Source organism: Zonotrichia leucophrys, chromosome 1, assembly GCF_028769735.1.
Source record: "Zonotrichia leucophrys gambelii isolate GWCS_2022_RI chromosome 1, RI_Zleu_2.0, whole genome shotgun sequence".
NCBI classification, from domain to species: domain Eukaryota; kingdom Metazoa; phylum Chordata; class Aves; order Passeriformes; family Passerellidae; genus Zonotrichia; species Zonotrichia leucophrys.
This window is the reverse complement of record NC_088169.1, coordinates 16,448,201-16,465,266: the sequence shown is the minus strand read 5'-3', so window position 1 is coordinate 16,465,266 and position 17,066 is coordinate 16,448,201. Positions and strand designations below refer to the sequence as shown.

At 39.6% G+C, this 17,066-nt stretch overlaps 1 protein-coding gene across 1 annotated transcript in view; it reads right to left on the bottom strand.

The window, feature by feature from the left end:
- The window catches only part of ADGRG2 (adhesion G protein-coupled receptor G2), a 56,785-nt gene extending 40,327 nt beyond the window's left edge, over positions 1-16,458 (bottom strand). The window contains exons 1-2 of the mRNA XM_064707330.1: positions 16,338-16,458; positions 5,485-5,603 (exon numbers count right to left, since the gene is read on the bottom strand). Of these exons, the coding sequence (XP_064563400.1) occupies positions 5,485-5,602 (118 nt within the window). The 5' untranslated portion in view covers position 5,603; positions 16,338-16,458. The remainder of the gene's footprint in view (positions 1-5,484; positions 5,604-16,337) is intronic.
- Positions 16,459-17,066: the final 608 nt, after the last annotated feature.

The window sequence follows — 17,066 nt, the reverse complement described above, 5'->3', positions numbered from 1 at the left end:
CCAATAAAGGCTGGAGATTCTGCTTCGCCATTTTCTTGTTAAAGTATTTATACAAATATTTTTTGTTTTTATGGCAGTAGCCAGATTCAATTTTACTTGTGTTTTGGCCCTTCTGATTTTCTCACTGCCTAACCTTAAGGCATCCTTGTAGTCCTCCTGAGTTTCCTGCCCCTTCTTCCAAAGGTCATAAACTCTTCTTTCCTGAGTTCCAGCCAAAGCTCTCTGTTCAGCTAGGCTGATCATCTTCCCCACTGGCTTATCTTCTGCTGCTTTGAGCTGTTTCTGCCCCTTGGAGAATTCCTTCCTGAAGTAGAAGTCCAGCCTTCCTGGACTCCTTTGCCCTTCAGGGCTGCTTCCCAAAGGACTCCATCAACCAATCCCCTAAACATGCCAAAGTCTCCCTTCCAGAAGTCCAAGGTGGCAGTTCTGCTGAGTCCCCTCCTTAAGTCTCCAAAAATCAAAAGCTAATAATTTTGTCATTGCTGAGGCCTCCAACCATCACATCATCCATCAACCCTCTCTGTTCATAAACAACAGGTCCAGCGGGCACCTTCTCTATAAAACGAGTAGTTCCAGACAATGCCTCAAACACTGAAACTTGATTGTAACTGCTCAATTCTTGTAGGTGCCTCATTTCTTTCATTGTCCCAGTACAAGAAAGGACAGACTTTTGTGGTTGTAGATGTGAACTCTTTGGAGATCACTCTTATTTTGTGGAAAGATGCACACTTCAATTGCATAATCATTATCATGGCTGCTTGCTTTATGGTGTACACAGCAGCAACAAAATAAGAAAAAGTTCCTTTGGAACATGAGATGGAACAACAGAAAAATGAAACAGCCTGTCAGATGTTCAGCCAGTGCAAGAGAACACACTACTGACACCTTTAAGGAGGTAATTATTTATCAATATATGCAGAGCTTTTATGAACGCTCCTGAGGATGTATGGGATTAATCATGGTTGGTCAGGGTTAAAAAGCAGAAAAAGATTGTCCAACATAGGAAAAAGCCTTTTCCATTAGCTCCTCTGTAAGAAGAAAAACTTCCAGGCTACTTGGATCAGGGTTTTTTTCCAGGGTAGGTTATGTTCATAGTCCTAGTTAGCCATCAGGATCACAGCCAGTTCTCCTGTAATGTTCTCATTGCACCAGAGTGCCAGCTTTCATCAGACCAGTTCTGACAACTTTTCTGTCTCTCGACCTACAGGCTCTCAAATTTAATATATATTTAAAATAAATCTCAAATTTATTTTTCAACAGCAACAAGGAAAAAAAAAAGGAGAAAGTTCCTAACTTCCAAGTGCAACTTTATAGGTACAACCTACCGGAAACATTTGAAATAGAAAATATGTCAATCCAGTTTCATGGAAAGTCATTGATACCTATTCTTGTTGCATCCTATAGATCTGAGAGTCTCTCTGTGATGCAAACTAGCAGAAGCTTGCAGGCATTTTTCACAACCTGGAATCATTCCTGAAGTTCAAATATGTGACAGAAGTGCTATGCAAGGCCATAGACCAAACAAAAACTCTCTGGGTACAGGCCACAATTAGATGAAAAATCCTAACTAGCAGACAGTGGATTCTGAATGGTGAGTTAATACTTAGATTTGTTCTAAATGGCAAAGGAGAAGAAAGACACACTTGACCCAACAGCAAGCCTTCCCTGCCTAACCCTGCAGCATGAATTCACTCAGTCAGTTTGGCCACTTGTCAGAGTCTGAAGGCAAAATCTGGGATACCCAGCTAAGAATACCTCAGTATGGAAAACTACTTTTTAAAATTACTTAAAAGCTGAATGAGGAAGACTGAATGGGAGGGGAAAGTGTCACAGAATATGAGATTTTTCAAAATGGGGGCTCAAATATACCTACCTTTTTAAAGTAAAATTAGAACAGATGTCCATCTGACAGCATGGACAGTCATAAGGAAACTGATTTTATAAAGGAAATAGCCAGCTAGTTACATGCCAATACTGGGGACACATTCTTTCCAAATAAAAAAATTGCTCAAGTCTTTCATTATTAAGTAGAAATTGACTGGTAAGGGAAGTTTCCTGACACAGCTTCAAAATGTGATGTTACTGTTAACTATCCAAATTGACAGACTGGAATTCCATTCCTGAGCAAAAACACTAATCAAAACTTGAAGTATCATCAGCAGACTTGGCTTGGGAAGTGAATGAATTCTGAGAGAGGCTTGATTTCATGTTAAGCATTAAAACAGTGTTGATATGCAAATGGTGGATTAAAGGGCAGCTAATTTCTAGTACATTCTTTAGGGGAATTGGGACTTCAAAGTTGTCAAGGGAGCCAGAATAGACACAAACTTGTAGATGAAAAACAGTTGTAAGACAGCCAAGAGAAATTATGCAAAATGACATCAATCTGCTGATGATTCTTCTGGTCTGCTTTATATAATCCAAAAAGACTGCTGTTGATCAATATACAAGGCCTGAAGAATTAATTTAAACTAACAAAAGTGTTTACATAGAAAGGTCTACCCTTCTGGAAACTGGAAAGTTGGCCCATTTTGCTCTAAACAGTCATTAAAAAAGTGCCAAATAGAGATGTCAAAATTAAGAGAATGGGTACCAATACTATCTGAATTGTTGCACGGCTGGAAATTTTGATATGCTTCATCTACTGAAAGAATGCTGAAAAAGCAGAAAAGAAATTGTAATCATAGTCAGAAAACACACTTTGTTGTTCCAAGTCAGTGCAGTACAGCATTATGTTAGAAATTAATTATCAGTATTATCTTGAATAAGTCTCCTTGCCATGTGGGTGGATGCATTGTAAGCAAGAGATGACGTTACAGTAAAGCCTTTAGAAGATCTGTTAATCATCACTGACTTTCTCCAGCAATGGTGGTTGTGGGCTGTGACCCACCCTTGACCATGGAACCGAGGAGCTGGAACTACCTGTGCTTTAACAGGGGCATTCCTGGAGTCTCTTTGCATGCAGACAATGCAACAAATTCAGAAAAGTAGCCACGAACACACCTTTACAGCACAGAAAAGGAAGAATAATGGGAAGAATGCTTCAAACAACTCCAGAGTAAGAAAAATCCAGAGTAAGGAAAATATAAATAATGATAATAATTAAAAAAAAAAAAACCCAACCACAATTTGGAGTGAAGGAAACTCCATTCAGTAGTAATCATGGGCTGACTGTTCAATGTCTTTTGCTGTATTTGGGCACATAAGCCTTTTCAGAAATGAAAATTTTTTCTTCTTACTATACTTATCTCTAAGAGATAGAAAACCTGGGGGTTTTGTCCTCACTTAAGCTAAAAGCATGTATTTAACAAGCATGTTCTCTTAAGCCCTAAAAGAAATCCTGAAATGTATGCACATGCTTCTAAATGTTTAAAATTCATTTTCTGAGAATGACAATATAAACCCAAAATGCATCTCTTTCTGTTTTTCTAAACAGTTTTAGACAGTGATAATTGTTATCTTTACAAGAGATAGCCATTAGGTACTAAGAATTAGGTAGGTATTAAGAATTAGACCTCCAGGAGCAGATTCTCTCAGTACATGAGCACCAGTGTTATTTTCCTTCTATTACAAATAACCTCTGGATCAGTATACAGCTGAGCATTAATACAGTCAGGCATTCTCTTGAATAAAAATAGTCACAAGTTTATATGTCTGCACAATCTGGCTTTTAACTAGTAACAGTAGTTATTAACTTCCTTGCAAGTGTTTGCCACCTGTGACACGTTTGGCTCGCTACAGTCCATTAAAATGACGTCAAAAGACTCTGGTGTACTCACGTGTTCCATCTCGGGCTCATAACTGTTTTTTATAAAAAGCCTAAAACACTAAACTTTCTACATGTGGGTCACCTGATTCTGTTGAATATTTTAAAAATCTGAAGCTAAAGTTCTGTTTCCCCAAAATCAATTTCATCCCCGCTTTTCATTCACAGTTCTATTTGTTTAGCTGGGGATAAACAGCATCACCTTATCCAGCATCCTGAGCATCAAAAAGAACACAGGAAGTTCTTCCCTCTTCGTATTTTTTGGAGAACACAAACATACTTTGACATCTCAGATGAGGAAAGAACTGAGTAGAGATGCTGCTGACACTACTAACTGCTGACAGCCTAAAACAAAAACACCCCAATAAAACAGGGGAAAACATAAACACACTTGTGTCAGTTTAGCTTTCTTTGATCATTAGTGACAGCTTTAAGTGATACAAAGGTGAAAAATGAAATCCCTCTTTGCTCACTTCCTCAGAACTTTAGATACAGTTAATTTTTCCCTGGAAAAAATCTTCTATGACATCTGCCCATCTGCCGAGCAGCTCTGTCCTTTTTACTATTTGAAGTACAAGAGGTTAACACCTCTCCATCTAAGCAGCAGGTTTATCACCTGAATCTCAGATTCTGTCTCAACAGAAATGTTTTGTAAAAGTTACTGTATCTGGAGAATTGGAGTCAAACTGAGTCTAGTCTGTAAACCATAAAACCTCATTGGTTGTACAACATCATTAAGCAGGCACACTTAAATTTAAAAAAATCAGGCAGTAAATCAGAACTGCAAGTTCTGACCTAGACTAAAATAACATGCCATGACACAGAAGGAAGGTTCTGAAACCAGCCATTAAGCACACAGTGAAAAACAGTTACATTTTTTTAATACACTAAGCACATTATTAACATGATAGATGCACTACACATTATTGACATAAGGAAGCTGTTTGAATGACAAGCACTATTATCTTTATCAGCTGAGGTCCAGAGCAGTAACAGACCTAACCATCAGTTTACAGAAAAAGCTGACATTTTTCAGCCATGAAAAAACAGAAATTATTTTACCTCACTTTATTCTACTTAACCTTACACAAAAGCATCACCATGTCAGTTTTCCACAAGAACTTTATGAATTTATTTTTCATTTACTGTTACATAAAGAGCATAAACTGCCACATTCAAATACTTCATTTTTGTTACATGTTTTGGGCCTTACTACCTTTTCCTTAGCCATATTCAGATCCACAATGAAGATCAATGCAGATGTTCTACACTCACACACGCCCTAAATACAGAAAAGCTCTGTATTTAGGGCGTGTGTGAGTGTAGAACATCTCTCAATACAACTCTGTATTATCTTGTGGTGTTTTTGCAAGAGCAGTGTAAAAGATTTAACAACATGTTCTGAAAACAGCAACACTTCCAGCTCAAAAAAACCCCAGTAATAAAATAATTTGTCTTGTTATTACAAATTGTGTTTTGGTTCTCTCCTCATCCACAGCCTAGAAGAAGTTACTACCAATGATATTTTATGAAAACATACAAAGCATCCAAAATGCTAAGCACCAAGTGTTTCATTTCTTGTTAGTGACAGTTTTTCCTCTTGTTTTCAAGAGGCAAAAACTTGCCTGGTTGAATATATTCAAAAGTCCTATTCATCAAGTCTAATGGTATTTATTTGGAATACCAACACTAGACCAATCAGGAAAAAATTCTCTTACCTTTGCTTGCTGTAGCCAAGAACAACTGAAGTAAAAGGACTGCTTGAACAATCCTGAATCTCAAGAAAATATCCTGTATTCTGCCAACACAGCAGTGCTGTTTTTCCCAGGCAACCATTCTAGAAAAAACAGATAAATAAATAAACCACAATGACTAGAAAACATGTAGGTGTATGGACATTATGACAAAACATGTTTCCAACATGAGCATAAACCTTCTCAGCCCTGTTATACTATTGGGTATATATTGCACAGAAATACCCAGATACTCTGTATATTGCCAAGACACTAAGAGAGAAAAAGATGTTTGATGAGAGGGAAAAAAAAAAAAAACCAAAGAAAACCCATCCAAGCTCTAATTCTCCAAAGACTACAAACACATCAGAACATAGCCATGACTCCTTGCACAAATAAGACTTTCAGCATTTGAAAAACAAATTAACAAAACCCCTCCAAAAGATTTGTACACAACATAAAACCCAAACAAAAGCTGACAGAGCAATCATAGAAAGGTTGTCCAAAAGCTTTATTAATCTCAGTATGTAAGAAAGCATCTCTTCAGTCCTCGACCCACACATTCTCTCATGTGACACTTTAACAGCCATAAATCACTGTGGGCAGCAAGATCATGAACAATATCATGAAAACCTGGTTTGTCCACCTTTCTGTTATAAGACATACCCTTCTATGAAATATTTTTTAAGATCTTTTTTAAAAAAGGTGCATCTGAATATTTTACATGCTGGAAGAAACATTCAAGAGTTTTTTCTTATACAAAAAAAGTTTAGATACATAGTGGCAAGTGATTCTGTAGCTGATTATTGAGACATGCAAAGCAGTAAAGTTTACATATTGAATATTTTCCATGTATCAGCTTTAGGGTGGATCAGAGCATTCTGTCTGACACCAGAAGTTTAACTTGGCCATCACAAGTTGGGTGCATGTGCAAGTGCGTTGGTTAGCACTCACGCTGCTCACAAACTGCATTGCACTTCTGCTCATGCTGTGTCAGATTGCAGTAGCTTCCCTTCTTTTCAGGCACTGCTAAGTGTCTTTCAGAAGTTTTATATTTTTTTTAAGGTTGGGGTTAAAATGTAATGTTTTTGAAAGATTCACACAAATAGTAAACATTTATTAATTTACAATGGTTATTATGGGCTGAACTCAGCCAGCAAAGTGCCACAGGACTAAACGAAGAAACAGTGAAGTTGCTAGGTAATTGAAACTTTAAAAATTGATTAAACATATGTGCAAATAAATTATAAATATATAATAACATAACATAGAAACCTAAAGCAATGGCTTTTTTTAAAAATAGAGCACTGCAACATTGTTGCCAGTGTTTTCAAGAATTGCAACATGCAATACTTCTAAGAAATAAAAAAAGCTGACAAAATAAATCATATGCTAAAACAATAGTCATACCTAATATACACATTTCTGTGCAAACAAAAACAAGTAAAAAAAGGCCAGAAATGTCAATGATGGGCTAGCTTTCTAAAGATCCCCAGGAAACATGTTCAAACCTGTCCTCAGCTTGCTTCTCTGAATGCCTAAAAATTGTGTATAAATAAAGTTGTTCCATCAGCAACCTGAGTAGCAGAATTAAATTAATTATCCTAAGAACCTGATAATGAAAATCATTGTGCTTAAATATATCTGACAATTTCAAGGACTGTGCATTTACAATGCAATTTTCCTAGGGTTAAAGAGATGCTCATCCAAAAACTGTTTCCTTTCTTTAGTTACTTGCATTTTGCAGTCTAGTCTCAAATTAGGTCACTTCCAAGCAAAACCAAGCTGCATATTTGTTCACACATTTTATGGGGAAATCTTTTGTACACTAAACCACCCATCCATAGTGATGTATTTAGACAACAAAACAAACAAAATTTCCAGCATCTCTTTTCTCTATCACCTAGACACCAAGAGTTGAAATGTGAATGGATGGAGCCCAAAAGTACTCAGTGCCCCCACAAGTGCAGCCACTGATGCGGGTGAGCACTGAGGCAAGCTGCGTGCTTTGTGCCACATGTGACACTGACTGAGAACACTCCCACATTCCCGGCTTTTGTTTTCTCCTCAAGCCTCAGCCCTGCAAACAGATGCACACGAAATGAGCTGACTAGGACAGAGGTTTACTCCTGAACCACCAGGCATGCCTTTGTTTTGTTTGGCAGAGCTCATTAGACAATGATGTTAGTGTCCCACCCCCAGAAATAAAAAGTGCATTACAAAAGCCTAAATTTGAGTACAGGAGCCAAGAAATTCCTGGTACTGACTCCAGCCCTGCCTGAGCACTCTGTAGCCCTGAGGAGTTTGAATGGACCTTCCTTTAACTCTGGCATTTCAGAGGGAGCTTTGCTAATATTTGCCCAGTGTTTAAACAAAAGGCTGTAATAAACACTTTCTGTACATTTAGGTTTTTGTCTCATGTGGGGTTTTTTGACATTGTACTCACTCCAAGAGATGGGCCTGGCAAAGACAAGTAGGGACAGAGTCAGAGCTTCTTGCTGACTGAACACAGTCACATCAAGAACTCCAAAACTCTTCAAAGCTATGAAGGAAAATTAATGATCCCAGGCAAAGCAATAAAATCCAGATAACAGGAATATAAAGTGAAATACTAACACGGTCAGCTCAACTGACTTTTTGCAAGACTTTGAACAGCTACACTAGATCAAGACTTGTTCCAATGCTCAGATAAAATATACAATTAAAAGAGTTGGGAAAGTAACATTTGTGTTCCTTTATTTTTGCAACAAAGTTGTTTAGACACTACTAAAGAAAAATACGCTGCTATCTTTGCTACTTTTTTAATTAAAAAAGCAAGATATAAAATACAATTTCACCATATCTATTCAAATAAATATCATATGACACATTCCAAAATATTTGGTCATTATGTTCTTCTCAATATTATTTAAGCCCTTTTCTGTATTAGAATCCTAAATCTTCATTCTTAATGATCCTGAACAGTAATGTAATTGCAGATTTATAGTTGTGAACATTACAGAATTAGGCATAAGGGATTCTTTTCATTTGTGATTAATTTGCTCATGTGTTCAAATGAATATTTGTATTCTTCTTCATAACAGATGAATATAGTGTGACTCAGGGAGCCCAGCATAATTATGCATAGTTTTTGCAGCAGGATGAAAAATTTTCACATGTATATCAAACAAGTCTAATTAAGTACAACAGTTACTGAGCCACCCAAGTGTGGGAAAGAATTCTGTGCACAGACTTCAGGTAAAGATGTAACCAGCTGGCTTCCCTTTCTCAGTTACAACTAAGTGGTTTTTATTTACAAAGAGCGAAGTGTCTGAAATAGATGACAATATAAAACATTCCTTTATGGTCAGCAGAAAAAAAAGAAAATTCAGAAAATAGAAATTAAAGGCTCAGGCATAAATCAGTTATGTCCTGTTTGCTCTCCATGAAGAGTGTCTTATTTTGACCAATGACAACCTTGCACCCAGGTCTTACAACATTTCACACCATCTTATTAATTTGAAAGTCAAACTATAATTGAGAGTGCTTTTCTTAAAACAAATGAACAAATATACTTAGAAAAACTGGAATTTTTTTGTTTGTCTGTTGTGTTATACATGTCACAGGTCTGAACTAATATCATACTCTTTGCAAATTACAGAGGTTAGTGGAAACAAAGACAGGAAGTTGGTATAAAAAAGGAGTTTGAATTCCAGTCATTAATAGTAATTAGCTCATGCCCTGCTATTTCACTTTACTACTTTCTAAGTGTGCACCCATAGGTGACATATGAAGACATTTAGCACTTACCTTCAACAACTGCTTGCCTTACAGTACAGCAGATATATTTTCATAGGATTAAAGCCAAATAAAGTGCAAAACATAAATACAGCAGTTGTGTTCTGTAACATATTTTGTTACATCACTTTTGGAAAAATTTCACATCCAAATTTCATAATTCCTGTTGAAAATACATATTTACTGGCAATCTTTAACATTTAATAAACAATTAGTTCTTTTATGCTAGGGTTGAGCCAGAGCAGGTTCTCACTGCCAATGCATAAACAGCTGGTTACAGAAACTTATGTTGGAAATCATGGCCCAAAACATCATTCATTTAATTCCAAGCACGCTGTCTGCTGCTGCACCTCAAACCGCTTTGTTTAAGCCACACTTATTTCATCCATGGTCTTTGGGTCTCATTCAATCTTCTGTATTCATCCCCTACTAAGACTGTAGATTTCAATAACAATATTGCCCAAATTTATAGAAGCTGCGGCTTAGGAGGAAGATAATAATGAATGGCAAGCTTCTGGCTGCTCTTCTGTGATATTCTGCCTTATTCAAGTCTACACCAGGTGACAAAAGGCTAAAACAAGCAAGAGAAACACATCAAACTGCCCAGGTATGAAAACTTCTTGATGTCTTTCAGAATGTAAAATTGTAGACTTCTTCCATCAACTCCTTATATTTTCCAGACTGGAACCAAAATGCAGTGAAGTTTTCATGTTATTTTTAAATTTTGGCTGAAGCAACTTAGATGTAATAGGGAGGACTTATGTTGGAAACTATTGTGTCACTGTAAATCTTGGCATATACAGAATTTACTGACTTAACAGCAGAAGTAGCACCACTGAGTTCAAAATGTTGTTCCATGGGGGTTTTTATGTGTTTTTCCAGAAGACAGTAATAGGGTTATTACTGTCTGATAATAATTTGGTTTTCATTAATTTCAGTAATTAATTCATGATTTCTTAATCACATCTGTAAAAACTGTATTCTATATAGTCACCATATTCATTTAGTCACTTTATATAAAACACCAGTTTTTTCTAAGACTGTAGTGGTAATATGTTCAAGTTCAAGGACCTTCCTCCAGACATAAATCATTACTGTTTTCAAAGATATTAAATATTTTATTTTTAACAAGTTGGCTTACAGAGAGCAACATGCCACTTAAGCACAGACATCAGTCATCTGCAAAACTCACAGTTGGTTGATTGAGTTCTTCAGAGAACTGGAGAAAGAACTCTCTGAGAAATCCATTCCTTTGTTTAGCCTTTCAACTGTTGCAGGATACTGGCACTAGAATAACTTTTTAACATATTTTATTTTATAAATGCCCAGCTGTGCAAGCCAAGGTCTGCTAACAGATCTTCCTTTAGATTCATGTAAAAGTGCAAACTTAATCACTTAGGCCTGTGTAAGTGGATTCAGGAGTTGAAGATGGTATTGGATGGCACTCCATTATGGACCTCAGGGCCAAAAAAACCTGCACTTTTGGTACTTAATTCTCTTATATACCAACTTGTGCTCTATATAGTGCAAAAACAGGACAGGGGGAAATTACAAGCAGGTTTTGTTCCCTCTTACCCAGACTGGAAATGTTTCACCTCCTCATATCCAACTGTCACCTGGGAGATGAGCAAGAGACCTTTCTCTAACTCTTATAAAAGTTTTACACTGTCCAGGAAATCCTTGTCTGCATGGTGTATTCCCTCAGGAGCACAGCTTTACTCACACCCTCTATTAATTCCAGAGCAAACTAAAGAGCCCTTCACTGACAATGCCTGAGCAGGTTTCCTCTTAAAAGAGTTTACAAAGTACTGGTGAAGCACAACAAACAGAGATGCAATAAAAGTAGTTGTGTTTGCCACAAGTCTGATGATTTCAACTTCAGACAGGTTGTTTACATTTTCCCTAACACTTTGGGGTATGGAAGTATAGTGGTTTAATGGAGGGAGGAAATAACAGGAAGTGTTCTGCAGAGTAGAAGACCACACAAAGGTTGGCACATCAGAAAAGATTAAAAGAACACTATGTGTGCACCTTGAGCCATATAAAAGCATGAGAAAGGGTATATAGAGATATAACCACGAAAAAGTACACAAAAAGTTTTCAAAAACCTTTGTATTCAGCTACAGGACTTGATTGAGAGAGAAAGAGAGAAGGACAAAGACTTTTCTAAACCTCAAATATTTGTATCAGTGAACAATGTAAGCAGGCTGTGAGGAGTCAGGTGAGCACCAGGCATGCCAAAAAGAAGACTGTCCAGCTCATGCTTTCAATTTTCCTACTTTACAAAAAAAAAAAAAAAAAGAAAGTTCTGAAGGTTTCATCTTACTGTAAGTAAAGGAAAATAAAAAGTAAATAATTGTTTCTGCTCAGTTTACACTTTTCTTCCCTGCTCTCTTGTCCAAGCTCTCTTGGCTTGAATAGCAACACCCTAAAAAAGAAATTATACTGTGATTTCATCCTAAGCTTCACTTCATGGACTTACCAGGTCTCTTGGATCCTGCACTTGGAGCCATTAAAATTTCTCTGCTAGCTAAGAAGCGCAGTATTTGGTGGAGGTTTTTTTTGAAGGAGGAGGGTGGGGGTGGTTTATAGCAGCCTCTCAGACTCTTTCAGTCACCAGCCCAATGACCAAAACTAACAGTTTGTACCACAGAGATAAAGCTCATCAGTTTGGAAGGATGTCTGCACTGAAGCAAGCATCTTCCTAAGTCCCACTAAAACTCTGATTTGGAATATGGCACCACTACCCTACACCTAAGGAAATGCAGTCATGTTGGCACTTCAGTCTCACATGGGGTAAATATTTAGGGAACATCTATTAAGACATTCTAAGAAACAGGGTTATGCCAGGACAGCATTCTGGCCTCCTTTAGCACTTGTCCTCCTCAGGGCTCAATGGGAGTGTACCATTGCCCATGTTAGACTACTACAACTGAAACAAGTTAGTCAATAGCAAACATTCATAAATACTTGAAAGTCATCACATAGCTGAGTAGATGACTTGAAAGCAGCTCCAGAAAAGTTTATTTAATTCTGAACCATTCATGTGTGCACCCCACAAATGTATCAGCTCAAAAAAATTACTTTGTACAACTACACTCCACATGGCCTTTTCCACTATCATCAACTCTATAAAAAAGTAATTTGTCTTCTCAGAAATAAACCACCATCACCACATTGCTGACTTGCCAATACATAGATGAGGGTGAAAAAGTAAAGCATTTTTAATCTAACTTATATGAACACATGGACTATGCTATGATTAAACAATGGAGGAACAAAATCGCTTCAAAAGATGAAGCCCATCAGAAGCCCATTCAGTCAGATTATGTCCATAACTGATTTGGTGCAAAAGAAACAGAAGTATTCAAAGTCTGCCTGGGAACTTGGAACTTAAACAGGGAATTTAGCAGCATTCACAATCAGGCATGCCCAAATATCTAATAAATCCAGGCAAAGAGGCACAGTCCTTTTTTTTTGTAAAGAAAGGGACTTCCTAAGAGAATATTTTGACCAGTAAAAGTATCAGTAAAAGAAAAGTTTTGTTACGTGTTCACAATAACATTTCCACAGTTATCATAATCACATTACTCTTTGTCTTTCTAATTCTACCATTTCTAGAAGTGTCACATCTTGTCAAACATGACAACTTCCAGCAAACCTTCTGATGGATCTCTTAGACCTTAACTCCTCAATGATTCCTTTAAGGAACACCATAAATGATAAAGTAGTGCTTAATTTGTGGGGGGTTTTCTTTTTGGTAACTAAGGCATCATTTGAAGTACTCATGCAAATTTCACTAAACAGAAATACTGTGATAATTCTTAGTAATTTTCTATGAATTCTACAGATTGAAAAAGTATATTAAGTAGATTGAGGAACTTATAAAGTATTTCTTTTCTACCTACTGTCTTATCTAGTGTAACTGACATTCTACAGTTTTCTTTTAAAATACACAAAAATAAGCTCATTATGTCGCTAACTGTACTTTTTCTATGACTTGTTAGGAACGCTGTATTGAAGCAGCCAGCAGAAGAGGACCTAGAGCAGAATAACAAAATCACATTTTTATAAGGCATTAGCTTACAGAAGCTGCTGTGCCAAACAGTATTTATATTTCTGTGCTACAGAATTCATCAATAAAAGACAGAAAACGCTGAGTTTGGGACTTGAAGTGCCAGACACACTTCTAAAATCCTGTATCAGTTCCACTGCACGGCACCTGCAATAAAGCTGTCCTCAATCTGATGTAGGTAGCACTCACAGGCTGAATACCTGTGGCATACAAACTATTCAGCTCACAGCTGAAGACAAATCCCTGTGACTCAGGAAGAGAGGAGTTTGATATGGATTTTTTTTGCCTTTGATTTAATGTCAGTTACAAAAGACCCTTTGTCCTTCCTGAACAATAAGTTTCAAAGGTATTTTGTCACAAAAGGAATGCAAAACTCCCAAGTAATTGAGTCCTATTAATTACCATATAGTTATACAAGACCACCTTTTTCATAGAGCAATTATAGAACCTTTCCCAAGTGTAACTCCACCAGGAATTTATGACTGGAAAGAGTAAGACCTTCATAATCATGAACATGTGTCTAACAGACAAAAATATCAACTCCATTTATGTTCACAACCTGAGCAGCACCTACCAACAAATTAATATATTCTCTAAATCCTTGTATCTGGAAAAGAGCAAAGCTTTTAACTGAACCTAGATATACAAAACCACTAGTAGACTTACCATTTATCACAAAGCTAACATTTCAGGCCAAATAACATGACTTATTTATGCTATTTTTTACGTTGGAGTCTATGAGATTACTTGATGAGCTACCCTTACTTTGGCCTTCAAATAATCTAATCTAATATTCCATTGAAAACATAAAACTCAAGTGTAGTGGTCAGTTTTAAAGCTAAACTGCATTTGCCAAGGCCAGTGATCATGTTACATATTAAGAACTAAAAATTGTTCAAATTTAACAAGAGTTATTCTCCCATGAACTCCCAAACTTTCTAAATCTGCCAGCACTCTACAGTCACTAGTGGAAGACCTGACTAAGAGCACTCACAGCACAAAAACTGTAAATGGAATAATTAACTTGAGAACGGGAATCTAGTCCTTCATCTCTCTCCAACTGGCCCTAGTCTGAGCCAATTTCTGTTGATGTATTAGAAATAGAAGTTTAACATTAAATTTGGAAGGCGCTGAAGAAAAAAGAACATGCCAACAAACTCCATTTGATCTACAGAACTACCTTAAGACACTAAAGTAATATTAATAAAGATACCAATAGCACTAAGCTCACTTGGTACCATAGTAGAAGTGACATAATATTGTCTTACAGTGTAACTAGAAAATTTTGTCGCCCCAATTTGTATCTGAGCAAATTTTGTTTATGTGCAATTTCTTTCTTGTATCTTCTTTCACAACATTCCACTTCAGAGATTTGGATTCATCGTTAAATTTTATGTGTGCTACCTCAGTGAAGACATGTACTTGGAGATCCTCCTAAGCAAAGACATGTTTTTTTTGTTCTTTAGTTTAATTCAATAAACACACTACTGGTCACCTAGCAGAGGAACAAATTTTGCTTGTTTCCCCCATGGAAACAGTTACAGAAGTCTGCTTTCCACTTGGGAATACCCTTAAGGTCAAAAGCCTAAGAACAGCAATATCAGCTTGTGCAGTTCCCTTCTGGTGATGATGTACTCTGAGCAAACAACAGGGAGGAACGTGTTCTGAGTAGGCACACATAACACCAGATTTGCTTTTTCAGTACAAATGACAGAACTGAAGACACAACTAATTTGCTTTGGGATTGATATCTCTTAGATCTGGAGGTTGTAAATTCTATTTTGGCTCATGTTGAAGCCCATTCCAACACACCTCCAGCGTGACTCAAACTGATTTGAGCAGGGAGGTTGGTACAAACGACCCACTGTGGTTCCTCCCAACCTTACCAATTCTGTGATTTCATGGAAGTCAAAACCAGCCTCAGCTTGCGCAATCACACGTTTAATGTGCTGGAGAAGCACGTCTTGAACTAGTTTACAAACATTTATCCCTGTTTCCACATAAATCAATTCAAGAAAATAACACAGTAAAACAACAGAGTTCAGAATTGCCACAAATACTATCCATGAATGATGAAACCTATACATTTCCAAAGTAAAAAATAAATTCAGTCAAGAAAGGACGCTTCCAGTACACTTAGCCAGTGAACATGACAAAAACCCCAGACACCATCCCCCCCCGGCTCGAAATAATTATCGTGCACAAAAGGTGACTGTGAAGACATCACCTTCATTGATGCAGGTTGTATGCAAAAGAGGGAAAACTTTCAAGCTGAATATATTCTCTGTGCCCGTTCCCACAGAAGACGGGTGTGAGAGCCAAGGCCGACCCGGTCCAGCAATGCTGTCCCAACGGGACATTACCCTGTCTCTTAGTCTAGACCGCATCCAAACCCCACCGACTCCTCCACAAAAATCAGTCACTTTTTAGGTCAATTTCAACACGTTACTAAATGTTTCTCGCCGTTGACTGATTAAGCACTTCATGCTGGGAAGCTGAAGGGGAGCTTTCCACCAGCAGCCCGGAGAGCGGTACCCGGTGAGCGCCGCTCAGGACGGAGCCGGGCCGCGCTGCCCGCAGCCCCTCAGGGCGGCCTCGCCCCGCACCGGCCCGGCGCGAGCCCCAACGGGCCGGGCCCGCCCGCGGCGCCTCCCCTCAGCCCCCGGGCCGGGCCAGAGCCGCAGGGCCAGCACAGGGGAGGATCTGGGACTAAGCGGGAGCCGCGGAGCTCCCCGACCTGCGCTCCTCCACCCACCACCGCCGCCCCCGCGGGACCTCCCCGCCCTAAGCTCGCTCGTCCCTCCGGGAAGAGTCGGCGGGAAAGCCCATCCCAAGGGAGCCGCGCACCTCCGCCGCCCGGCCCCGCGGAGTCGCTCACCTCCACCCGGCTCAGGGCGATTCCCATCCCCGCAGCCGCCGCGCTGCCCGTCCCTCCCGCTCTCGGGAGCCCCGCCGCCTCTGCTCCCGCATGCCCGCAGCCGCTCACCTGGCGCCGGGCGGCCGCCCGTCGCGTCCGTGCTGTCCCGTCCGTCCCGTCCCGTCCGTGCTGTGCTGTCCCGTGCTGTGCTGTGCTGTGCTGTCCCGTCCCGTCCGTCCCGCCGCGCCGCTCGCTCAGCACTGTGCACAGCAGGCGCGCCGGCGGCCCCGACAGCTGGGACAGCCACTGGACGGGGGGCGGAGGCAGCCGAGGGAGGTGCTGCGAAAAGCCGAGGGAAGCCGGCGCGGCGGCGGCCGGCGGAGCCGCCCGGGAGCGGCCCCCGCTGAGCCGCCCCTCAGCAAGGCGGGCTCGGCGGCCCCGGCCCCGGCCCCTCCCGCTCCGCGGCCCCGCGGGCGCGGGCGCGGTCCCGGCGCTGCGGCAGCGCCTGGGGCGTGAGGCCGGCCCGGCGAACAGCGCTGGGACAGGTCTTGGGGACGCTGGGTGGCTGCGCACAGCCAGCTCGGGGGCCGGAGCTACCCCTGAGAATAAACTGTTCCACGTTCCTTGGTGGGCAGCGTGCTCAGGGTTAAACCAGCCTTCTCTCTCGGAAAGTTTACTCTATCTTTAAAACAGACTTCATTTCATTAACCCCTACTGTTACCACAGATTTTGCACATTTAGCAGCCTTCATTGCATTTCAATGAGATTAATTTCTTCAGTCCGTTCAGATTATGGGTGATGTAAATGAGCTTCACTACCACGACGGTAGAAAGCTGAAGCTGTGGCGCTCCTCTTCCA